This window comes from Ciconia boyciana, chromosome 7 (genome assembly GCF_034638445.1).
Source record: "Ciconia boyciana chromosome 7, ASM3463844v1, whole genome shotgun sequence".
Classification (NCBI taxonomy): Eukaryota; Metazoa; Chordata; class Aves; order Ciconiiformes; family Ciconiidae; genus Ciconia; species Ciconia boyciana.
The window spans coordinates 22,162,087-22,188,213 of record NC_132940.1 but is presented as its reverse complement, the minus strand read 5'-3'; the positions used below and the strand labels follow the sequence as shown (position 1 = coordinate 22,188,213).

The 26,127-nt window shown below is 39.1% G+C and overlaps 3 protein-coding genes across 4 annotated transcripts in view; 1 reads left to right on the top strand and 2 right to left on the bottom strand.

The window, feature by feature from the left end:
• Positions 1–5,517: 5,517 nt before the first annotated feature.
• RTCA (RNA 3'-terminal phosphate cyclase) lies at positions 5,518–14,368 on the bottom strand. The gene is made up of 11 exons (XM_072867749.1): positions 14,234–14,368; positions 14,009–14,109; positions 12,876–13,019; positions 11,253–11,376; positions 10,701–10,759; positions 10,035–10,176; positions 8,708–8,832; positions 8,513–8,571; positions 7,782–7,876; positions 6,519–6,623; positions 5,518–6,161 (listed from the first exon to the last, which is right to left on the bottom strand). Exons 1-11 carry the CDS (start codon positions 14,276–14,278, stop codon positions 6,063–6,065), a joined length of 1,098 nt encoding a protein of 365 aa, XP_072723850.1. The 5' UTR covers positions 14,279–14,368; the 3' UTR covers positions 5,518–6,062.
• Positions 14,048–26,127, top strand: part of DBT (dihydrolipoamide branched chain transacylase E2) — a 14,572-nt gene continuing 2,492 nt past the window's right edge. The window contains exons 1-8 of one of the 2 annotated variants that reach the window (XM_072867741.1): positions 14,048–14,200; positions 19,854–19,977; positions 20,164–20,239; positions 21,747–21,928; positions 22,298–22,425; positions 23,199–23,442; positions 24,237–24,403; positions 25,452–25,529. In XM_072867741.1, the coding sequence (XP_072723842.1) occupies positions 14,084–14,200; positions 19,854–19,977; positions 20,164–20,239; positions 21,747–21,928; positions 22,298–22,425; positions 23,199–23,442; positions 24,237–24,403; positions 25,452–25,529 (1,116 nt within the window). In that variant the 5' untranslated portion in view covers positions 14,048–14,083. Of the gene's footprint in view, positions 14,201–15,256; positions 15,375–19,853; positions 19,978–20,163; positions 20,240–21,746; positions 21,929–22,297; positions 22,426–23,198; positions 23,443–24,236; positions 24,404–25,451; positions 25,530–26,127 lie in introns of those variants that run through there. The other variant, XM_072867742.1, reaches the window with a different exon arrangement.
• Positions 24,420–26,127, bottom strand: part of TRMT13 (tRNA methyltransferase 13 homolog) — a 23,542-nt gene continuing 21,834 nt past the window's right edge. The window contains exon 12 of the mRNA XM_072867746.1: positions 24,420–24,438. The gene's annotated coding sequence lies outside the window, so the exon portion shown is untranslated. The remainder of the gene's footprint in view (positions 24,439–26,127) is intronic.

Here is a 26,127-nt window from a genome sequence, read left to right as displayed (position 1 = left end):
GATTTGGAAAGCATTTGGCGAAAGCCTCCTGGGCAGAGGAGAGACTGAAACACCTAAGAGGCAGCTGGATGGTTTGAACAAAAACTCAAAATCACAGAGCTTGTAGTGTGAGCTTCTCCATATGCATACTCCATAAGGGCTTTCAGCTTTTAAGTGGACTTATCAGTAGGTTTCCTAAGCCTTGAACTTTGGTCTTCAATGCACTAGTAAATCTGGGATTAAAGGAAAAACTCTGGTTCTGCCCAAGTTTACACGGGACTGTATTCCCACTTGTTTTACCTCAGTCTTTACAGACTGTTCTGCAGTCAAATACCAGGGAAGCACTTTCTAGTTGACCTATCTTACTTGATTTTTAGATACTGATATTACTTCCTATTGTCTTCAATCACCAACAGATTGAATCTCTGTGTTTGCATTCACTTGTTTTTAATTCAAGAAGATGTAGCTCTAGTTTAAAAAAACTTCTCCATTGTTTCCACTCTAAGTAATTTAATTTGGCATTTTTTTCCCTATATGCACCCTTATTTGGTATAGTGTTTTATTTAACCTATGGCTCATTTTAACAATGTCAGTTATAAATAACCTGTGTTGGAATACTTTAGAGAATTCTTCTGCACTATGTTCAGATGGTCATTATTTGCCGAATAGGGCATTCAGGATCATAGGACAATTGAGGTGGGAAGGGACCACAGGAGGGCTCTGGTCCAAACTCCTGCTCAATGCAGGGTCAGCCATGAGCTCAGTCTATGTTGGTCAGGGCTCTGTCCAGCCTGAGCATCTCTTGTCTCAGTTTACCCCCGCTGCCTCTCGCCCTCCTGCCATGCACCAGCATGAAGAGCCTGGCTCCGTCTCCTCCATAACCTCCTCACAGGCACTGGCAGGTCACTGGTAGGTGCCCAAATCCATCCCCTCCCCAGGCTGAGCAAGCCCCCTTCCCTCAGGGCTCCAGCCCCAGGCCAACCTGACCACTGGTGTCTTTCTTGTATGGAGGGGCCCAAACTTGATGCAGTATTCTCAACATGGTCTAGAAAGTAGTAAATGGTTTACGAATAATTTAGTGACCAGAATGAGATGCATAGGTTCAGAAGAGGAACAGTTACCAGCTGAAGTAGATCTGAGGGCATGAGAGGAGACAAGGTTCAAAGTACTCTTTTTGAGAGTACCACAGTTCAGTCAGAACCACTGCACTATTTCCGGGGGAACTTTCTGTAACTGGCTGCATATAATGCCTGTATTCTTTGTCTTGAGACTTCAGTCCCTGCATATCTCAATGCAGTGCCTTTCTCTGATCATCGCATTCATCCAAACACAATTCTCTCTCATGGAAGTACACTAGGAACACACGGTTTGAGAGGATTAATCCCATTTCCTTGGTATATAGAACTGTGAGTCATTGCCACTACTTGTTTGAGCAGTATTAAATGTAAGCATCTTAGTTGTATCTATACACCCACACTGAAGTTTTTATATAAGATTCAAATGTGCCTGATTAACATAAGAAAACCCAGTGCATATTTGTAGAGCAGGTGCAAGCAATGTCTCATCTCTTCCTGAACAAAAGGTTAATACATTCCCACAAGTGACTTAATCCAACCTTATAGCTAAAAATGATATGATTGTAAATGGATATAAATGGAAGTTAAAAAGCTTCAAGTAATGCACTGTAATTATTTGTTAATATTCAAGAAGGGCAGGAAGTTTAAAAAAAGAAAAGTTACACCACTAACTACCAACAACTAATTTGCACACACTGCATTAATTTTAAGAATTAATTATGCTGTGAAATTTAAGCTTAAGTATGTAAAGCACGTGAAATGTAGGAGTGTGATGTAACAAGATCTGCAGCTCATGTTTTGACTTGTAGATTTAGAATCTAAGTGAATTGAAAGTAAATGTAAACCCGGAGGATTTAAATTTTATCATGTGGAGCCCTGTTGAAAAGGGAAAATAGCAGCTTGCTAGAATATGAATGATACTAGTAGGCCCAAATTAATTTTATGGATTTTATTACCTCAGTTAAAATTTGTTCAAGTATATATGTAATGAAGAGTAATTAATTATTGTATATAGAAAAAGAACAGGAATTATGATAAACATTTCCTTGTAAGAGGTCACCATGAGGTAACAGGGTGTGAATTGGGCCAGGGTAACAAAATTCTGTGTGTGCGTACGTGTGTGTGCCTGTATAGCAGCGAGTAAAAGTTGTTTTGGGAATGTAATCCTACTGAGGAGTAAAATCTGTTGTGGATGTCTCCCATCTAGAGATTTTCTAACCCCTGAGGAGAAAAAGGTTGCATGTAAAGCCTGATCAAATCAGCACCAGGTTCCTTCAGCCCAGGAAGCACTGCAGGGATGGCATAAGGGGACAGCCATTACAATGACAACGGGGAGCAAGGGAGGGCCAGCACACCAGCCCCCTCATCCACCCAGTGGTGGCCCCAGTGGTCACGTCACAAGAAGAGGGGGCTGGACACTTGAACGGGCCTGCAAGGAAACTGCCAAGGACTGCCAATTATTAATGACCAGCTGCTCTTTTTCACGAGCTTATGGAGAGCGGGGAGGTGCAGTAATAGTTGTCAGTATTGCTGAGCTGCTGTTTATTGTACATTTACTACCAGGAGGTTTTTCTCCGGTAACCTGGGTTTTGTTAACCTTTGTTAAATATGTTAGCTGAGCATTTATATGCTTTTGTATGTCTGTTTGGAAAACAGGAATTGCATTTCAATTTTTCAATGGGAATTTTTTGTTCAACTGAATTTTGTTTTGTTGATTTTTTTATTTTCCTTAGAAACAAAACCTGCACATTTTAATTTTTTTTTCCCAAAGACATTTTTAGTTAGATAGACCTGCTTTCAGGAAGTGTTGGACAGAGCTAGAAATTCTAATGTGAGATAGTTCTCTCAAGGTTTTGCTAGTTCTTCTTTTTTGCTGCAATTGTTCCAAGACAGTCTTGGGCATTTGCGAATGTGGGAAAAATTTTTGTAGCACTGCAGACAGCATCTCAGGTGTGCAAACTGGCATAGTTTTTCAGAAGCAAGGAAAAGCTATGAAAAAGCTATGAAAAGGTACTCCAGCCAGCCTTTGAGACCAGATATAAAATCATGCTCAAGCTTATCCTACTTTTCATACATAATGCAGTATGTGTATGTGCACAAATGTATAAAGGTCTGCCTAAATTTAAAAATTTAATTTAGTTGTGCTTTTATTCATAAGGTTTTCTTAACATGACAGGAGCTAGTTATGCTGATTTATTTAGTCCTTAAACCATCTAGGCATTAACATCTAAGTATGCTTACAGTTCACAAAGAATCTATTAGGCAAGACAGTGGCTCATTCTTATTTGATTGCTAAAGTGAAGCAGTGATTACAGGGCAAGAAAGCCAAGTATGTAAGGAAGGCACTCGCTAGAGATTTTAAAACCTAAAGGGAAGGCATTAGTTCTGGATTGTAATTTATAAAGATGTACACGATGTTGGCTTACTTTGAATAACAGTACAAAGAATATCAATTTTATTATCCCTTGAGGAGCATAAGTTCTACAAATGTTGTAATTGCATAATAAAAAATACATTTAATTGCCTGTACTCTGTGAAAGTTGCTTGACTGGATATTGGTAAAAGATATTAAATTACAGAGGATCCAACGATTGAACTTCAAATATAACAAAAAGGAATACTTTAACTACGTAGGTTACAAGCTGTATTCAATATGGTTTTCTGTATTAATTTTCAGCAAGGATACGTAACTATTTGTAATAAATTTTTGGTTTTATCATATTAGTTCTAGGGCTTACTGAAGATTCCTTGTTCTCAGCTGCCAGAGCAACCTGAGTATTTCCCACATACCAGAAATCTTCTGAGCAAAGTAGAAGTGATTTTATCATTTTCTTCTGCCACATTTTCTTCTGAAGAAATAGGGAAGAACTGGTATATTGCTAAGCTCACCTTCCCAATATGTTTCCTGTAGCAAGAAGTAACTTCCATTTAAGAAGCAGTCCCTCAGCTTAAGAAACAAAGAAAAAAACCCCATAAAAGCTAAACAAACAAAAAGCCTAACCCTTTTGCCTGCTCACATTAAATATCAGTTCTGAGAGTGGTTAAGCTCTGTTAACAAGTTGCCCAGAAAAATTGTAGAACCTCCATCTTTGAAAATTTTCAAAACCTGAGTGGACGAGGCTCTAATCAACCTGATATAACTTCTAAGTTAGTGGTGCTTTGATCAGGAGGTTGAATTAAATTACACCCAGCCCTGCCTTTAGCAGGAATCTCTCCATTAGAAGTTAAATTAGTCAAGTATATTAATTTTTTGAATTGTGGAAACAGGTAAATATCCATTCAAATGTGGTTTAGAAGAGCTTGTTTTCTTAAGCACAGACAGCAACAACTCTTTGGGGGCTTGCTTTCAAGTTTTTTTGAAAATGACACTCACAGTTCTTCCAAAAGGAAACATTAAAAATCATTAGCAGCACAGACTAGTAATTCAGAGAGGTGCTCTCCAACGGCAGTCGAATTACTAACCTACTTCAGCGGGTATCTGCTGCCCCCTTCAGACCATTCCCAGTATTAGAGAAAAATAATTCTTATTTAGTCAGAAATTAATAGCATCCCATTCTTTTGCACTAGTTTTCGGGTGGGGAGAGGGGAAGAACCCTAAGAAGAAACATATTGTTAAGTAGATAGTTGGTGAACGTTTTTGTATATAAGCGAAGGATTTTTTTCATGTTAGAAATGTACAGTAATGCAATTATCTTAATGAGTAAGACAAACGGTACTTCAAGTTACATCTTTAGCTGTTAGGTTCAATAGTCACAACTGAGGAAAAAAAGATCTTAGAGCAAAGGCTCCAGACTGGGCTGTGGAAAAGCTGGAAATCAATTCAAGCTTCCAGAGTGCATTTATATAGTTTTGGTTAAGTGATTCCCACTCTCTGATTCAGTTCTTTGTATGCAAAAAAAATTATGCCTTGTGTCTCCTTTTATCTTCCTTTTACTTCAAAAAAAGCTTTTGCCAGAGTGGCAGAAGGTCTTCCTTACTTAATCCACAGGTGGTAGATAACGCAACTGGATTTTATATGTCTAAATACACCTGTGGGTATATGCAGTGCTCAGTGTACATACACATATGTATCTGTGTGTATATATGTGTTCAACAGCTCCCTCATGTCAGCTGAAATTAAGTACTCCCTTTAAAAAGAACAAACAACAACAGCTTGGTGAAAATGTAGACCCAGGCAGTATGCTAACAAGGACAACTGTAGATAGAAAATCCAATCATATCATAAAGTTAATATTTGGTGTTTGGGATGTAATGTGGGACATTGAGCTTGCCTGAAAAGGTTTTTTAAAATAGATGAAAAGAGAAAATTTAAAAGAAGATTATTTTATGCATTGTGCATATATATGCATATTTATGCATATCTCCCTACATTCTTCCTGGAGGGAGAGAAAGAAATTATGCTTCTGAAAAGTTACTTTGTATCCGTCTTCCACTAACACAACCTGCTGAGATAACAGCAAATACAAATACCAAGCTTTCATATGGTGATATTGCTTTATTATTTCCTCACGCACAATTTAAGCAAAATGATTAAGGAAGAACAGCGATACAGATTTGATGGTGCACTTCATTCCATATACCTCATAACATAAAGGTTCGCAAAGAATAAAGCTTACATTTTTTAAAGGGGAAAGAATGTATCAGTATTTTTTCAAAACTGAAATAGGTATTTTCTACTTTGGTGAATCTGAATTTTCAAAGCTTCTAATTGAAGCGCTCAAAAACATACAGTGTATTCTATTTGCTCTCCTGTCTGTACTCATTTTGCTGCTAATAGTAAAAAAAACAAACAGTGAAGTTTCCATTTTTCACACCACAGATTCTCAGCACACCAAGGAAAAACTGGACATCATCCTTGAAGTTAAATCACTCATGTGACAGAAGGCTCCTCCTGTTCACCTGCATATTATGCATCCATTGAAATGTAGTGCAATACATCACTGAGGTATGTTGAGTTTTGCTTTTGTCAGCTTGCTGCTTTTTTTGTTTGGCTTTTTTTTTTAAACCCTATAAGTTTGGGTTTATCATTCCCATTCCTTGGCACTCAATGATGTAGCTATCTTTACTGGGATCTTCCTCTTCCGATTTTGTCACAGTAAATTTGGCCTAAAACAGGATTAGAAATATATCACTAGCTAAGTTATAACATACATAAGTGTAAATATTCAATATCTGATGCCCAATAATCATATTGCCATGTGTTTATGTATATTACAGCTTTGACTGATTTCATTAAAAACCATTTAAATAAAGGTGGTTAAAGTATCTAACCATTCTAAAGGCATTTAACTCTAAAGAATGTTCACTTTCTACAGGTAAGCTCCCATATAAATATTGTAGCAATTATTTTATCAATGCTTGTCCTCCATGATCAAGTTCAGTTCACAATGCTTGCTAAACTGTACACTGTCCAGTTACTGGATAACTACCGATAGGTAAAACTTCCTGAACTTTTGGACTCACCTTTGTTAGCTGCTCTGCAAAGTGTATAGCTGTCTGAGTATGAAGTGTAATTGGTCCACTTTTCACTCTAGACACCCCCTTTGCTAGCGCCATAAAAATGATCAGCTGAAAGGGAGGGAAAGGTAGTTATTAAGAAACTCTTCAGATCCTAGCAACTTACTGATTTAAAAAAAAAGGGAGAAAACATGCAAAATGTTTGTAGATGTAAAAATTTGGTCTGCCAACTTTCATAAAAGTTCATAAGAGTGATCCAAGGCTCAAGAAGCTTGGAAATTACTACTGTAATGCCTATTAGAGAAGGGCTGCTACTTTTCCACAGGGGAATTTGTCACTGAATTCCTGTTACTACATTTAACTTTGCTCTCCCCCACCCTCCTGCCCCAAAATTCCCCAGTCACGTCAGACTCCAGATTGGTAGATTACCTTTATGGAGTGAAAAACTCAGGAAGAGGTTTTTTAATTGTAACGCTTTCTGATCACGTAGTCGCCAGACAGATATTTTAAAAAATCTGATCTGATTTACAAACATGACCATGACAAGTACTCTGTAAAGCGTGATATAACTCTGAGCACTTCCCATACACACTGAATCTAGCTGTGGCATGTTTCTACCAATTGTACTGTGCATGTTTTGGAAAAAGTAGGATGAGTCCAAGACCTAAATACTTCCTATTATACTACATAATAGTAACGTGTGGCCAGGTGTTTACAGCTAAGACGTAGCATCATCCTATCTATGAACAGCCCAAGATTCTTACCGGGCTGTGTTATTGAAAATAAGGTAGTGGAGGGTCTTCGTTCTCAAATGTACTTAGGTGAGCAAGACAAACAGGAGCACCTCCTAGGTATTCTGTTCTCTAATAGCTTCACTTAGTATCATTCTTAATATGTAACCAGGGAGCTATTTTGACTCCACTACATGGAGTGCCAAATAGAAGCAAATTCCTACCCCTTTCTTCCATACCTACTAAGATTTACAGGAAGGGAAAATTTAAGGGTGTTGGTGCAAAACCAGGAGCATCTGTGGTTCCTAAGAACTGTATGTAATTTGCTAATCCTAGTGATGTAACCACACCCGGAAACCTCCTAAGACTTCTAATTATCAAATAATTATGTAAAGCCATGCCTACTTGTGGAGATACAGTCTAACTTTGAAATCTACATCTCATTCTTTCCCTGTTCAGATTTATATTCTTTACAAGTAATACATACATGCATGTTCTTGCTACTTCAACTTCATGTAAACACATACAGGAGCCTTACTTGGTCTTGCAGAGAATCATCCACAGTTCCACCATGTTTAAGATTCCTAAGCAGTATCTCAGCTGCTTCAATGCCAACCTTGTCAGAATTCTTTCCTAACAGAGAAATTCAGGAGATTAGGATGCTGCCAATTACTATTTAACATTTTAAAAATACAGAAGAACAAAAAAATAAATTGAGAAATTATCAACTTTTTAAACCTTATTTCCATGCTTTTGCCTCAAATTTCTGCTTAAAAAACCCCTCCCATCTTATGATGACATATAGTTCATATTTCCTAAGCAGTGGAAAGAAAGTAGCCCCAGTTAGTCAGAAAAACATTTTATTCAAACCATTTAAAACCAAAATCACTTCTATTCCTTTTAATCTAGATACACAGCTAGATTCACTTGTTGAACAAAAACTTCACAGGTAAACCACAAAGACTGTATGTTCATAAACTCAAGAAGCATTTTCAACTCAGTGATCCTTAACGATCCATTCTGATAAAAGGTGAGTTTAATAATTTTGTAATTTTTGTCACTATGCAGAAGCAGCCTAGTACAGTGTAAGATTCCATTTACTACGCTTAAAATCTGCTCATTTCCACTGTCCTTTATTACTAAACAACATCCATTTAAAAATGCAACACTCATAGCATCATATCTTTGAATAGATTATACTTCAAATTCCTATTTGTTAATAGCACATTAACTTAAATCTGAAACAGGTATACTTCACGGAGCTCTTACCTCTCTTGCCAAGTGATGACCCAGCTAACAAACAACCTGTTGAAGTCTCTGCAACAACGCTAAGCAGAAAAAACAGAATCAATATTAAGAACAAAATCATTCGTGTTACACTTTATTTATCAGATATGTAATGAAGATCTAGCTAATCAACCAGCAAGGTTACAGGTATCAATAGAAAATTTGGGCCCATCTTACATTATTCCACTTCCAGTGCCAAAGGCTTGATCATCAGGTTCTCGAACAGGCTGAATGTTAATGTAAAGATCTCTGATTTCTTTTCTGATGCATCTCACTGCTGCTGCTGACATGTCTTTTGCCAGCTAACAAGATAAGAGGTAAAACCATTAATCAAATTATGTAACTATAGTAATACTTCTTCCTCATAAGTCTAATTATTACAGTGAATCCCTGAATAAAGGGGCTACTTTATTAACTAGAAAAACAAAGGTTTGTTATAAAACCTTTATAAGCAAGCACTGAACATCATCTCCTCTGAGAATTTTCCCACAAAATTACGGTAACATTAAATGCCAAACAAATGACAATTACAGTGATATATGTAGAAGCTTCAATATTAATAGAAATTCAAGAACTTTTCTCCATTCACAGGGAGAAAGATTTTATTTTAGTCTTGATTATCTCAAGACATAAGATTGTAAAAAAACCTCAAACAAACAAAAAAACAAACCACAAAAAACCCAAACCCACCCCACAATTATTATGTACAGGATATACTCCACAAGATATAATATATAAAACAACAATTTTAAATCACAGGCAGGTGGGGGCAGATAAAGCTTATCCCATCCTTGTGATCCAATCATAGCCAATATTCATAGGTTTGGAGATTTTAAGACCAAAACCAGCAGTCCACAGCTCTTCAAAAAGTAACTCAGTTTCTCCTCTTCCTTCCTCTACTAATTCCTAGCCTGTGTGTGAGAAGGAGCCTTAAGGAGATCCCACCATTCATCCTCTGTAAACACAGACAGGATAGGAATAATAGAAAGAAGGGGATACAAAGGAGCAAATTTCTCTGTTTTATCTTTGGCTAAACCTACCCTTAACTTGTTCTGTCTAATACCCTTAGCAATGGTTGAAAAACTGGATGTAGTCCGACCTCTGCCTATTCCAGTGCACCATAGTTTACCCATAAATCTATGAACAAGGGCCATGATTTCAGATTTAAAATAATCCACGTAAATATGAATGATATGTAAATCAGATATAAGATACCCCTCAATATATGCTAAAGACTTTTGAACAGTTATATGAAGGATATCAAGGATACTGTTCTCATTTCCTGTTTTAGCTGCTACCATATTGCTATGCAATAAATGCATTTTAGAAATGTCCAAAATTCTATTCTACAGCCAGAATAATGGAAACCATTTAATAAGGCTACTTAGCTTGTATGTGAAAGACTGCAGAATACAGGAACAGTAGAGGTACTTTAAGCAGATTACATGCAATTTTATATAGATATATGAAGTTGGATACTACCAGAGCTATTATCAGCGCTTACTTTTATAGGCAGTGCTCCAGCAACAAATGCTCTTCCATATATCTTTGTCACTGTGCCACGTTCTGTTAAGTTTATTGGGCTCAGCTCTTTGACTGGTGACATCTGGACTACAACTTCACCACCTCCCTGAGGATAGTAGCCCCTATTTAGAAGCAGTAATCAGATATAATTAAATGCAAAGATCACAAGGAAACCAAGAAAAGAGCCAGAAGGCTCTTCATAAATTTCGTTATACATTTTTATATTCTCTGTTACTCTACATATGAATATTCTTGATGTGTGCCTTAGAAATCTTTATAATAGAATTAGGTTCTCTTAACAGTATTACCTCATAACACACATCTTATTAACTACCTAACACCAATATAACTGGCACCTCAGAAAAAGCTCAGTAATGTACTGCCTGTTCAGCACGTGGTTCCCTGAGGGGTAGCCCATAGGAAACAATAAACAGCAGCTGAAGACTCAGCAATGAAAAAAAAGACAGGAAAGAACCATATCACATTCATCATATGGTGACAGTACACACAGGGGCAGCTAATACAGATTAGTTCACGTATTATAAATTCATGCCTCAGCTTGATTGAGGGCACCTTGTGTGTGTGCCTCTGTGCTCACACACTGGTTCAGTAAGGCCGGCCTCTGCCATACATCTCCATAACTCACCTCTTTCGTATGTCACAATTAAATGTGAAATTGAACTTTTCAACTATTGGCTTGAAAACCTGAAAAACAAGCATATATAAAAACACAGAGTGAATCTATTTTGCATTTATAATTTCCCACTATTTTATGAAATCTTCAAAAAAATTCAACACAAAAATTTAAGTTACATTATAAAAAAAGAAAGGTAGCCAGTCTCATCCATACAGCTTATTTGACATTCCTCATGCTTCATTCTGAATGACACTTTGTATAATAGGATTTTCTTATGGAAAGAAGAAAAGAAATTCTTAACAATTCACAGCACTTCTAAAATAACGACTATATTTTAAATGAAATTTTCTTTAGTAATTAAAAGCAAACAGACTAGTTGCTGTTTCAGAGAATTCCATGAAACACTGGTTGCTCTCTACATACAGTACACTAATAGCGTTATATTCCCATACCTAATTCCATAATTACAAATAAACTTGCAGTAAGAGCAACAGAAGTACAGTAGTTACATTGCATATATATGCATGAAAGATGCACCAAGCCAAAGAAGTTTTTCCCTACCATGACTGTGTAGTCTATCTGAGGAGCCATCTCAGCATTAGTCCCACCTTTTAAATGAAGTTCTGATGGGGAAGCAGCAAACAGCACACAGGGCATTGCTACCTGCATCAGTAGACACACACTCCTAAAAGCAATTATAAGATACTCAAATGTGGTGCAGTCATAATCCATAGAATTCCATAGAATCATTACACATCAAAGGCAAATGACTTTCCAGAGCATTTACATAAGTATTTGATTTTGAACATTATCTATAAAGTAAACTTATTAGTCTTTAAAAATACTAATTTAAAACTTCATGTCCTTAGCAAGCCTAAATATGAAGGTTTTTTGTTTCACAGTAATTGTGTCTTTAATATTCCTGTTTGAAACAAAAGTAATGTAGCTTACTCAGTATAGTGATGGGACTGTGAAAAGTGTAGCTTTAGCTAGCAGATGATAAAAGCAGAAAAGGCTTAGGCAGCAATTTTAACATTTTAGTACTCATTTAATAATAAAAAAACTTAGAAAACTACAAAATTGCTTAGAAGCTGATGGCATCCCACACGAGAAAATTCGGGGGCATAGAAAATATGCTTTTAGATACAAGATTCCCCTATCATTGAATCTCTCCACATTTAATAGATAATAAAAGACTTCCAGAATAAATTTTCCAAAAGTAAGTTTGTTCAGCAAAACAAAACCATTATCTCACAGGGGTTTTAAACATCATTTTGCATTGTGAAAACAGTAGTCACCACTGAACTGAAGAAAACATGTTTTTGTTTTCTTAAATAACTTCTGAATGTTTGTGAACCATACCGTTTCTCTTTTTTTTTTTTTCCCCTTGTGCTTAATTACTAATTCTCCTACATTGTTGCTTACTCAAACCTTTCTGTGTTAAGTAAAAGGCATCAGCTTGGTTGTTTATACTATTGCAGCTCAGAAAAATACTTCTCTTAACTTAAAGGAAGCTTTAACTTATGCCTAACCTGGCTTATGCTTCCAGACAACTGTTCACACCAGCCTTCCACAGCTAAACCCATTTACTTGATTTTGCAACAGATTCCAAGAACAAAGGACCCAAACCAGAAATATAGGGTAGAAGAAACACAGGCACAAAGAACTGTGAATAGAATATGTTCCCAGTTCCAAAAGACTAGTATCCCATATTGTACCATTACATGCGTAAGTAAAATCTCAACATTTAATTTATTATACAATGAGGATTATTTCAGATCTCACAGCTTTGAGATACTTATCTAATTTGATGCCTTTGACCTAATATGTAATGTACTAATGGGAGAAAATAATGGATAAAGTTTTAAATACATGAGCAGCTGTTTTTTGCTTAACTTTAATTAAGTGTTCAACTTGTATATCAATTATAATTTTAAAACTATTACACTTGCATGTACTTTATTCACACATATCCTGCCTGCACTAAGGGTTCTTTGGTCACATATATCTGGCTCAGGCAGCACAGATTTTGGCTTACTACCCATGTATTAATGTTCTTTTTTTCCCCCTCGCTCTTTTGTGATAATTTTAAAGTTACCAAAATGTCTTCTCTCATAATTTTAAAGTTACCAAAAGCAGTTAAGAGCAGTTTAGGTCAGTCATTATCCATGTACAAAGACATACCCTGCTGTTTTTGTATCTGCTATGTGGGTTCCACCTTTGATCTTCCCAGGGGTGAAGGTTATTTCTGTTGAGCCAATTTCTCCGCCTTCCAGCTTCCCCTCACATAGATCTCGAATGATCTCCAATCCAGACAGATGCTGAGGCCTTGGAGCGACAATACGAAGTTAAAGATATGTGCAAGTAGACTACATACTCATGTTACATTAAAAGAACTACTAAATGCCAACTAATAAATACTACAATTGCAAATTTCAGATCAAACAAGGATCAGAAATTCGATCTGGTTCCTGCAGTACTTCTCCTGAGCTCACAGGAGCCAAAGGAGCAGCATTCAGGCCATTCTGGAATTTGCAGGATTCTGGTGTGTTTTCCATAGGAATGGGTCCAGACAGATGAGATGCAGGAGCAGTCGCTTGTCCTAATGTGATAAATGCTTGGACAAAAATGCAATGGGATAACGATGGCAATACTGAACTGGAGCCAAGCCTGTGACTGGTTGCCAGAGACAAGAGAGCTAACAGTTTTGCTATGTATCTGTCTTGCTGTGCTTGCGTTTCCATTTGTTTGAGTAATTTAAATAGGAAATAAACGAACTGTTCTTAACACTATACGCTCGGTGAACCACGTTTGCTGAGGCATTACATGACCTCAGCTGTATTTCATGTTTCATACCGTGCAGTCTGCTTAGCACCTTTGAAAATATTTTCGAGACGCTCTGTAAGCCTGCGGTGCCTGACAGGTGGCGACAGGGGCAGCGCCCTCACCTGCCCTGGCAGCCGGCCAGGGCCAGGGGCGGGAACTGCGCTGAGGCGAGAGGGCGAAGGGGTCCGAATCCTCTCGCCGGGAGACTGCGGGCTCCCGGTGCATACCCTAGCTTTCCTCCGCGCTCAGTCCTTCCATATAAGTGAGCCACAGACGGGATTTTCTGATAAAAAGGCCCTCTTAAAGCAATGGAAATACATGGGGTTTGTTCTTGGCGGTATTTCAGACGAAAGCAAGCCAAGGCGTTTGCACGACTACGCCCCCGGCCCAGGAGGGCCTCACACTCGCCGTAACATGACCCTCGCTGAACGCGCCCGGGGACCACCGCGCCCCGGGGCGAGCGGACGTGAGGACACGGGAAGGGCTGTTACCTGAGGCCGGGCTGGCTCCTCCCAGCGCGGATCCGGCGCACCCGCAGTGGCAGGCCCAGCAGGCAGCTCAGGGCCATGGACACTCGCAAGATCTGCCCGCCCTGCACGGAGAAACGGCGCCCGTCAGGCGCTACGGCACTTCCCACCCAGCCGGCCGCTACCGGCCCGCCCGTCACGGCTTCCCGGGGCGAGGTAAGGCGAGGCCAGCCCGCCGCTGGTGCTCACCCCCTCCATGATCCCGCCGTCTATCTCCACCCTGTCCCCGTCCATGACTGGCGGCGAGCGGAGCTGTCTCTCGCAGAGGCCCCTGCCGCGCCGATAGGATCCCGGTGGGGCCCTGCAGACGGCGAGCCCCCGGCGAAGCAGCTCCCCGGGGCCGCAAACGCTTGGCGACGGAAGCGCGCCCAAGATGCGCTCCGGTGCCGGCGGCGCCCCAACGTGCCGGTGCCTGGGCCGGGCGGCGGCGCTGGAGCAGGCGCAGAGCGGAGCCACCTCCCCGCCCGCCGGCCGTGGGTTGGCAGAGGCGGCTCCGCTGCGTGAGGAGCAGCCGCCGGGTCCTAGCGCCCGGGCAGCCGCGTAGCAGACGGGGAGAGCTTCCTTCTCCCCGTGTGAACGACCACGTCCTGGCACAGGGCAGAGTCTGCGGCGGCTTGGCGTCCTGGAGGAGGCAATGCCTTTCCCCTGTCCCGAGGCTATGGCCAAGGCCCACGCTAGGCCGGAGCGGTGACAAAGGCCGTACCCCGCAGGCCGCGACCAAGCGGCGGCTGAGACGGCAGCCCCGCAGGCACAGCTCTGCCCCGCGACGCCCTGTGGCGCCGCCGAAGGCCGGAGGAGAGCGGCCCGACTCCTGCCGTCACGGTTACAAGCGAGTAGTTTTCCCCAGAAGCGAGATCGCTAAAAGAAGCACGGAGAGACATACGCGTGTTGGTCTGGCAGTCACACTCGGGACTTTATTACAGATGTACCGGGAAAGGCCGGGCCCGTGGCGCTGCCCTTCACGCCTCTTCGGCCCAGGGGAGCCGCACTCCCTCCACCACCGCCAGCGGCTTTGCTACGGGAACGCCCGTGAGGCGCTGGGGACAGGTGACGTCCTCCCGCTACTTCCCGTGGGCGTGTGACGGCTCCAAGGCGCTGCCTGTGCTCCCCCGGCGGCGGCCGGGACCAGCCGGCCGCCCCCTCCGGCGCCGCCCGCCCTGGCCGGTGCCCCAGGGTGGCCGCCCGCCGCCTGGTTGGCTGCGGTTGTTGTGGCTGCGCTCCCGTTGGCTGGTCGGTGGGAGGTGTGCGGGGTGTGGAGGCTGCCTCTTCCCGGAGGAAGATGGCGGCCGTGACCGCTCTGAGGAGCAGCTGCAGAGCCGCGGGGCGCCTGGTAAGGGGAGCGGGAGACCCTGCGGGTGGTGGCGCTCCCGGTTAGCCGGTGAGGGGGTGGACAACCCGCGGCATCTCCGCCTCGGCAGCGGCACCCTGAAGCCCTGTTGCTTCCTTCCAGCCGGGAGGGAGCGAGGACCGCGCGGCAGACCCTCGGAGCAAACATGACGCGCTCGCGGACTTGCCGCCTGCCCTCAGCCTTCCCGGCCGCCGCCTCCCCCGCGCCTGCGGGCGGGCAGCGCCCGAGCTACCCTCCCTGCGTCCCCTCAGCCTGCCCGGCCGCCTCAGCCGCGCCTCCGGGCGGGCGGCGCCCCAGCCCGCCTCGCCGCTGCCCCACGGTGCGGCGGCACAAGTGATCGTGTCCCCCGCAGCCAGGCAGCCGACAGTGCCCGGCCCCGCAAGCCCCGTGCTGCCGCGGTGCCCGCGGAGCGTGCCCGCAGCTCCCTGGGGATCAGAATGCCCTCGCTCCCCAGAGGCCCCCAGAACAGACTTCATCCGCCCCGCGCTGCTGCCCCCTGAACGTCTTCCCCGTTGCCCATGTTTCCTGTGAAAGAAACGTGTGCCTATTGTAATAAGCCACTGACATCCTTCTCTTCTGTTATTTCTTAGTCATCTGATTCATTGCATTGCCTGTACGTTACACTGCCAGCACCGCTCCTCTGCCCATGCATCAGCCCCCTCTGCATACCGTATCTGCACAGAGACGGTGTAGTTACACACACAGAAAGGGGAAACGTATTTCTTTGAATCCCAGAAGCCTTGATGTTTGTAAATGAAGTAGTTGACATACCTTACCATACTTCAAGAAGTAAATCTACTTGGTTGCCTTTTAGGACACTTAAAATCTCATCAACATACACCATCATGAAGACTTACTTCATGCTTTCTTCTGCCTTCTTGAATTATAGTCTTCCAGCTGTAGTGAATAGTTTTGGTTTCCAATTATGTCACTGCTGTTTTGTGGAATGTCAGAAAAACAAACATCTTTTTGTAAGATAATCCAAATGAAAACTAAATTAAAGATCAGTTCTAGTTTCTGTTATTATTTTTGCTCTTAATAATAATTCATATTGTATTTTGAAAGCATAGCAGTGAGGAATTTTTTCAGTGATACTTTTGTAATTGTCTAGTTTTAGGCTACATATAAGTAATGTTACTAATTAAGAATATTGAAAATAGCACCTTCTTTTTAGTTTTCTTTCTAACTAAACCATCTACTCCCAAATCCAGAGGGAGATTCTGATAAGATGAAAGTGCTCATCTTATCTATGTGCATGCTGAACTATAGGATTGGCTATTTACAGCGTGTGTTTCCTGCAAGCATATTTTGAATTTTGCTAGATACTAATTTTTCTTGTGACCATCTACTGTGAAACTGTGATAAGATCCAAGAAAAAATATGGTTATTATAATATTAAAGGGCTTTGTTTTAATATTCTCAATGCTGTTGCAAACACTTTGGCTAGCAAGAGGAAGAAAGACAAAGTAATGGTGGTTGTCCATGGGGGTCATAAGTTGTGAAAAAGAAAAGAAAGAAGCCTGGGGGTCTTTGTGTTAAGTAGTAGGGAAATAACAGTTACTTAGACACTAGGACATGGTGCCAGTTATTTAGGTGAGGAATAATGTCAGACTGAAACATGCTACCAAGGACATTGGTTTAGTGTATGGGCAACTATGTACTTTGAGATATAGAACATGTATGTAAAACAAATCCAATATAAGTAAATGTTCATTAAAATGACTCAGTGTGACAGCAAGTCAAAAGAGTTCTATAAAGGGGTATCCTTTAATGAGAAGTCATTGCCTTTGAGCACAAACTATTCAATGTGACTTTGAAATTCAGTGTTACTTCATCAGGTAATCAGTTGCCTGCAGGCTGCATAAAACCATTTTGTTCTGAGGCCAGCAGTAGATTTTTAGGATCAGTGGTGATTTAGAAAAGCACAGTTGGCTTCTTTTTAAGGAAACAACCAAAACTGAACTAAACAGGGACAAGGCAGTTCTCTCCCAAATAGCATACAGCTCCCATGTTGTCTTGGTTCAAACCACAAGTCTTAGTCAACCAGATATCAATGGCTGATGTGTTCTCAGTATCAGTGAGAGACTGGAGTGGGCCCTCAGTTTCTTCTCGCAACAGTAACTCCGTGCTTTGAAGACTTGCACAGGAAAGGTGTTATCTTAGTGTGGCATTATTGCCTTTAAATTGTCATACAGTGTAATAGTGGTGACATAAACATAACTGCTAGTACTATGCTTGTTGGTTTTTTATTACTATATTTTTCCAGGCATCAAGATATGTGGATGGGTATGCTATGGATATTAGAACTAATTTTGTCTTTTATATGCTTTTATTATTTCCTTATTTGGCATTGCACAGAAAATAGTATTATGGTGATTAAATACTGAAATTAATAAGCACAGCCTCTTTATTTAATGGATTTTAATTTTTCCCCTTGTTAGAAAGGAACATTGTTCTATGAAGAGATTTAGTACTGTATTATTGCTTTAACATACTAGCACACCAAGTTTTTAGTAGAGAATGTGCAAAACTGCAAACCAAAAAGATTCCCTTTTTAAAAAATGCAGTAGTTTTGAATTATTCCTACAAATATAATTTGAAACAGCATTGAAATTCTTCTGTAACAAAACCAGTCTGTTTTTTTGGCAGTGACATTACTAATTCACTATCTGCATTGGTTACCAAATGTTAAAAACACATGGAAAGCATTATGAAACTTCACATTTAGAAATAGTTCAGAGATTTGATGTGCTCCTTGTGAGCATCTTCGCAGGTAAATATTGAATGTGTTCCATGTAGGGTCATATAAAGAGAAAAGAGTTGTAAGTTTGGGCAAAAAAATCAAGTGGGAAGAAAAACAGAATTAAAAATAGGAGAAAATAGGCTTGTGAAGATGTACGTTATATACTGGTTTTGTAATTGAATGAGTATTTAAAATGTGTTCATAAAATAAGATTTGTCGTAACTTAAAATTACTATTTTACCTGATTTTTTAATAGGGAAAATTGTTTGGAGGACTAATGAAAAAGATTTACTGTTTGCTCATTACAGGAATTAGAAAAATACTTATTCTAGATAAGTAGATACAATCTTAGTAGCAGACAGCTGAAAAGTAACTCAATATAACTTTGTTGTGTCCTTTATGGTAGATTGTATTGTATAAATATTTGTTCCTAAAAGAAAGGTGATATTAAATATATCTTGCAATGCTAGATTAAATAATATAGAAAATGTGTACATTATCAGTTCAGAATTGTACAGTTTTCTGAATAATCTACTTTTTAAAAGTGTAGTATAAAATCAAATAGTTGAGCAGTTTGAGGGGCAGGGAGGGCAGTCAGGAAGTTTCATGTGCTCTGTAATTACTGAAAGGATTTTTAAAAAAAGAAGTTAAAATGAACTTTCCCATGCAGGTGTGCTGTTTTCTGGCTCGTCTAAGAAGATAATTTATAAATTTTACAGTTTTGAGCTACTTGAGGTACATTGTAGCACCTGAATTTTTTTCATATCTCTAAATTAATTAGAGATAGTATCTACAGCTAAATTGTTATTTTTATTAATTTTCCAGCACTCTAAGACAACATAACACTGGAATTACATTAGATTTAAGAAATCTTACTAAATAAGAAAGGGTCTGAACTAACTTCTGTTGAGATTAATGATAAAGTGCCTGTTTATGTCAATGCAAGTGCTACTGGCTTTGCTTCTGACCAAAATCATGACTGATTATATGATGCTTTAAAGCGTAAGGTTTTGTCTGAAGAACCTTTCAGAAAATTCCATTGACCCTTTAAGTTGATTTCTGGATAAATATAATTGTAACCATGAAAGAAAACCATCTCACCCCCAGTTCTTAAAAAAGGTTATTAAAGTTGATGTGAATGATATTTACTTCAAGATGATTGCCTCCTATATATTCATAGAAATAAAAGGCCAACTGTCTGTGCCCTCTGGTGTGAATTTCCTTTCCAATTAGTACTTGTGATCAACCTTTGATTGGAATAAGAACTGACAAAGAAAAATACGCTGATTTTTCCTGCAGTCTAGGGTTCCCTTCCAGCATCCATTTTGGATAAGAATATTTCAGATGGCTGATGAAGTTGATATTACGTATGCTTTTTGTGTGTGTGTCCTGATTAAAATAATTGCTTAGAGAAACAATAGCAAGTATGAATCTCTTACAAGATCTTGTCATGATTTTTGTTAATTGATTATGTTATTGTGGCTTTGATCTCCCCATGTGTTGTGTTAGTGAAAGAAGTTAAAGACCTGGCAAAGCTTATGCTAATTTAATGGTTATTGTACATTCAGTATGTATTCGGTATAATTGTGTTTCCGTAAGAACTTCTCTTACATAAACTAGAATTAAACTATTTTAGTATTGCTGTTGCATCAGGAGTATTAAATGAGCTCTACATTCCTCAGTCCATTATATTAACACTTGAGACTTTTCTCCCCCAGGTTTGCATTCACCGTGTTAGATCGTGCAGCAGCATTCACTTTATAAAATCAAAATATGTGTGCGTGTTTGACAAATCTGCCCTCAAGTTTAGTCATCAACGGCGATTATTCAGAACATCTGCTGGTAATCTTTTTCATAATAAAATAATTTATTTTATTTTGTTATTTTATGAGTGTTATGTTAGCAGTTTGTATATGACTAGCGGTATGTTAGCGGTATGTAGACTATTTTTGATGCATTCAGATTTTTTTGTCTGATATCTTATATTTAATATTAAACATGCTGTATTTCCTTATTGTCTGTTTTAAGTTTCATGTGGCCAAATTGTCCAGTTTAAGCTTTCTGACATTGGAGAAGGGATTACAGAGGTGACTGTAAAAGAATGGTAAGCTCTACTTTCTTAGAAATACACTAAGAAATGAGCAAGTAGTTTAACAGCTGTATTATCAATTATTTATCTGAGAATATGTTTACTGGGTTACTAGTGAAGTTTTTCAAGTTTCATTTTCCACATTTTAAAACCTTGTATATACTGAGCTTTACATTTTGTTTATTTGCAATCTGGTTTATTTGGGAGTGGAAAAGATGGAAGGAATGGGATGCCCTAACTGCACCTCTATAGAGGCTTTCCTTTAGTGATTAATGGTTTTAGAGTGCAGGAGGTCTGTCTTTTATTATACTTACGTAGGCTGACTTTTAGAAACAAATTACTAGTCTGGAGAATCCACATAATTTTATCCTATACCCCTTCTCTATTGACTTTAGTAAAAGATTTGAACATTTAAATTGTTTGTAAAAAGCGAACGATGAATGGATTAAACAAAATCAAAATGTATAGTGAAGGAAGGCAGTGTTGAAATGCCTTGTTCTTTGTACAAATAGGTGAAAATACCTCTCTGCATAGAAGACAGCGTTTCCCACTTCCAGTTTCTTTTCTGAAACTGATCATATACTGATCCTGGCAATTTGAAACCAAGAACTTCCTTAGGTTCAGACTAAGCTGGGCTCATTCTTATTTTTAGATGGTTTATAATCTGTCAAGAAAACTCTGCTTTACTAAAGTAATAGTAAAAATATATGTGTGGTGATATTCTAAAACATTGTGTCATTTCACACAACAGAGGGTTCTGGAGCAGTCAGGCAAAAGGTATATAGCAAGTGTATCCATTATGTAGAATTTGTCTTATGTCGTGGTTTAATCCCAGCTGGCAACTAAGCACCACACAGCTGCTTGCCCCCCCCCCCCCCCCCCCCCCCCCAGTGGGGTCGGGGAGAGAATCAGAAGAGTAAAAGTAAGAAAACTCGTGGATTGAGATAAAGACAGTTTACTAGGTAAAGCAAAAGCCATGCACGCAAGCAAAGCAAAACAAGGAATTCATTCACTAATTTCCATCCAGGGAAGCAGGGCTCCATCATGTGTAATAGTTACTTGGGAAGACAAATGCCATCACTCCAAAGGTCCCCCCCTTCCTTCTTCTTCCCCAAGCTTGACATCATGTGGTATGGAATATCCTTTTGGTCAGTTGGGGTCACCTGTCCCAGCTGTGTCCCCTCCCAACACAGCTGGGAAACCCCTTCTTGTGCACCCCCAGCCTACTCGCTGGTGGGGTGGTGTGAGAAGCAGAAAAGGCCTTGACTCTGTGTAAGCACTGCTCAGCTGTAACGAAAACATCCCTGTATTATCAACACTGTTTTCAGCACAAATCCAAAACATAGCCCCATACTAGGTACAATGAAGAAAATTAACTATCCCAGCCAAACCCAGCACATCTTCTTATGTGGAATGCATTTTTATGTTGTGGGGATGTACATAACTGAACTTTTCAAACAAATACACAGCATAGATTTTTACACTTAATATGTTTTATACTAGCCTATGTCTTTTCTCTTAGGTACATAAAAGAAGGTGATAGCGTGTCTCAGTTTGATAGCATCTGTGAAGTACAAAGCGATAAAGCTTCTGTTACTATTACTAGTCGTTATGATGGCATCATTAGAAAACTCCATTACAATTTAGATGAAATTGCTTATGTTGGAAAACCATTAGTGGACATTGAAATTGATGCTTCAAAAGGTATTGTAAGCTGTTTTTTTTTCTCTTGCATATTTTATGTTTGTTGTCATAATACCATCAGTGACAGAGGAGTTTACTTTTTCCTCCTGAAAATCTTAAAACTGAATCTTTTTTTTTCCCTTTATAAGTCAAGAAAATTAAGTAGAAAAAGCTGTGATATTTTATTAGGATTTAAAATCTCAAAAGCCAAACATTTCCTATTGAAAATTTAGCTTAAGCAGCAGCCTTCAGCATGCTATGTTTCCATCCACAGTAGCTCAAAGTAAATGTTAAAAACTTCAGCTGTCACAAAATGACAGAATGGTTGAGGTTGGAATTTAACAAATGCTTATAATGTAGTAAAGTTAAAATTTTTCTTTTTGTTTGCAGGTGTTGCCCCAGAAGAAGATGTTGTTGAAACACCTCCTATGTCTCATGAAGAGCACACTCACCAAGAGATAAAAGGTCATAAAACATTAGCAACTCCTGCAGTTCGTCGTCTGGCCATGGAGAACAATGTAAGTTTGCTGAATTGGGTCCTGCTGCATTTTATCCATCCTTTATATAGCAGTTTGAGTGACTAGGAGAACATTGGTCTAGAGGAAAGTGCAGTGAGAAATGACTTGTTTTCAAATACATTTCAAATGTGTAAGAACTGTTGTAAAAATGAAGATGATTGTGCTTTCTGATGATTATGGTGCATAGGAAAGGAATTACTGGGCTTAAAATGCAGCTAGGATGCTTTAGGCTGGAGATTGAGAAAACTTTTTTAGAAAAAAAATAATAAAGTATCAGAATAGATTCCTGGGACAGAGGAAGGAGGAGGGAAAAATGGAATCTCAGCTTTAGCTACCTTGTTCTGTTTTTTCGGATTTGTATTAGAGCAGAGGATGTACTAGGTGATCTTTTAAGTGCTTTTCTAATTCTTTTTTCCTGTGAATCTATGAATATTCCATTGGTTTTGAAAGCTTGTGGTGCATTTTTAGGAGAAAAATAAAACAATAAGTAGAGAAAATTAAGTGACAAATAGCTTTCCTCAAATTAGTATTTCACTATTGATCCTGTGAGGTAATTAAGAGGCAAGTAGTATTCATAGTTCCTCCTTAAAGTATGCAATTAGGCACCTAGTGGGCCCTCTGGATGGTTTGAACAATGTTGAGTACCTAAAAGGGAAAGAAAACTAGGTATGTTAGATCAGTAACTGGAATAATTTTTAACTGTAGCTCACGATATAGGATATTTTTATATTGCTGTAAAACAAAAGTGTCATAGCTTGTTATGTACTTTTCAGATTAAATTGAGTGAAGTTGTTGGAACAGGGAAAGATAACAGAATTCTTAAAGAAGACATACTCAATTACTTGGCCAAACAAACAGGAGCTATTTTACCTCCATCACCAAAGGCTGAAATTATCCCACCTTTGCCAAAATCAGAGACTGTGCCAGCTGCTCCAAAAGACAAAGCACGCAAAATTCCTGTACCTGTTTCCAGACCCATTGTGTTTTCAGGAAAAGATAAAACTGAACCTATAACAGGTAAATCATGAAATATAAAAATCTTGAGACCATGTTCACAGTAGACTACCAGTAAATGTTACTCGGTGAATAGTTGATTCCTTTTGATGGGAGTGTGTTTCATGTTACTGTTATGCAACTGAGCAATAGGAAAACATGATCTGTAAGAATCATGTAATGACATGATTATTTTATGAAATAATTGTTCATGTTTTGGTTGGATGGAGTTGGGCTGCAAGTTGCACTTGCTCATTTTTAATCCGTGTTTCTTCAAATGTATGCTGAAACAGGTAGGAATTCTGAAACACGTGAATTTGGCACAGTATGAATCATTATGCAGTTAGTGGCAACACGCAGTGAATTTAAGGGTTTATCAGTGCTTAATAATAGTGTACTTCAGCATTCACACTTGTTCTTGAGAAGAATGCAACAAAAGACGCTAAGGTAAGAAAAATCCCATTAAAAGAGGAAGATAAAAGGTTTTTACTTGCCTTTCAGGCAGTGTTTATTTGGAGAGGCTGGAAAGAGTAGTGCAGATTACTGTACTGTGATTTCAAATACATACATACATAGGAGAGATATGCAGTAATATAATCTGAAATATTAACATTGTAAAAATTGAGTTGCATGTGCTGAATAACTGTTGATCCTAAAGTGAGCTTTACTCTGTCCTTTTTTTGTTGTGGTTGGGTTCTGGTTTGGGTTGTTTTTTTTAAATTGTGTAATTTGTTTAATGGAAACAAGTGACTGAAATTTCACCGTAACTTCCCAGAAGCTCATTTTGTTGGTTTAAGAAGTCAGTGAATATTTTCCAGGTTTTCACAAGGCAATGGTAAAGACTATGAGTGCAGCCCTGAAGATACCCCACTTCGGTTATTGTGATGAGATTGATTTGACTCAGCTTGTTCAGTTGCGAGAAGAGCTGAAACCTCTAGCACAAATTCGTGGAGTTAAGCTTTCCTTTATGCCTTTCTTCATAAAGGTGAGACGTGCAGCAGAGCGTTGTATGGAGTACTTCTGCAGATTTTGCCAAAATCTGATCAGTGATTGTTGTAAGTTTGGAGCACCTCTCTATCATCTGAATAATTACAGGTCACAAGAAAAGTCTCAACTTCTATTGTTTATTGAACCCCTTATGCATTTACTGTTGGAATTGTAGTTCGGGTTATATAATATAATGGAAAATATTTAAAATATTAATGGGGAAGGATAGAGCAGATAAAACATTACTCATTATGGGGGTAAGCATCACTGGGTGTTTGAATTACACAAAACAAATTTTGGAAACTGTCAGTATTTTTTATGAGCTCCATTAAAACAAACCTCATGTGAAATGCATCATTATTATTGCTATTGTTATTCTTATATTTTTGTGGTAATTATCCCTCAGGTGAATCAGTATGTCTCTTCTGTTGTTCAGGTGAATGAGTATGTCTCTTTTGTTGTTCAGAAGACGAGGCACTTGCACTCATTTAGTTGCCATGGTTCCATTTCCAACTGTTGGCATCAATGAAGGCTGATGCACTGCCTAAGCTATGCATTGAATGCATAGCTTAGTCTGAAACTTCTGGTAATGCTATTTCAATTAGAGTGCTAAGTAAGCACTCATTCTGCTCACTCTCTTTAGGGGGAATTGATATTACTTCCTTGAAATAATTGTCATCTAAGTGGAGAGCTGAGAATGACATTGCTGCTGAATCTCATAACTTTTGTCTTGGGATATTTGATTTGAATTGTGGAACAGAAATAACAAATGGAGATTCAACTTCAATTATACTTGGGAGGTGGATTATCACTTTTTGTCTGTCTGATGTATATTTGGTTTTTGTAAGTTGTCTTTTTCTTCTGCTGTCCTAATAATGACAGAATATCAACAGACAAGTTTAGGAGTTTAAGCCAAATTTGATTGCATTGGGGAAATCCATAGTGTTATTAATCTAAATTGTCTCCCACTGTTCCTTCCTTTCCATGGAGCTCTCTGGTTACAAAACATAAAAATCTATCTTTTTTTTTTCTTTTCTATTTAACAGGCAGCCTCTCTGGGATTATTGCAGTATCCCATTCTTAATGCTTCTTTGGATGAAAGCTGTCAAAATGTCACATATAAGGTTTGTAAACTACTGATAAAAGTTGTGAGCAGAAAACCTAAACTAATAGCTAACAAGGGTTTTTCAGAATGTCTGAGCTAATTGTAAGAACCAAAATTATGATGTTATGCTGGAAAATAATTTGTGTGTCCAGATTCTAAGATTGGATTTGATTTATTATTGGTCTTATCTCAGTAGTTTGTTTAATGAGAGTCACTTTGTTATTCAGGCTTGCCTCAAAAATGCATATTAATATAGTGATTTCCTGGTTTTCACCTGAAGATGGGCCAAGCATTTAAAATTAGAATATTTAAAATCTAACATAGTAATTTTTTAGTAATGGCACAGTGGTTCCACTGTTCCAACGCTCAACCCTTATGTATTAAAGTCATATTTTAAACTCAGTTTTGATAAAAATTATTTAATTTTCATACAAGTTGCTGGATTGATACTTCTGGGCAGCGAGTGTCCATCTTCTTAAGTGATGTGTCCTTACTCCTTGCAGTACAAACTCCTTTTGTGCTGTTTTATCAATATCTCTCAGATGAATCCTTATATATTCCTTCCAGCAAATGAAAGGCAACTCAGTTTCCTTTTTTTTAATTTTAGTGTTCTCTTT

Excerpts from the sequence above, each read along its gene's own strand:
- RTCA (XM_072867749.1), bottom strand. The coding sequence starts at position 14,278 with ATGGACGGGGACAGGGTGGAGATAGACGGCGGGATCATGGAGGGG. Across the intron at positions 10,177-10,700 it reads AATTGTGACATACGAAAGAG|GGGCTACTATCCTCAGGGAG; the intron begins GTGAGTTATGGA and ends GCTTCTAAATAG. Across the intron at positions 6,162-6,518 it reads TTGCAGAGCAGCTAACAAAG|GCCAAATTTACTGTGACAAA; the intron begins GTGAGTCCAAAA and ends ATCCTGTTTTAG.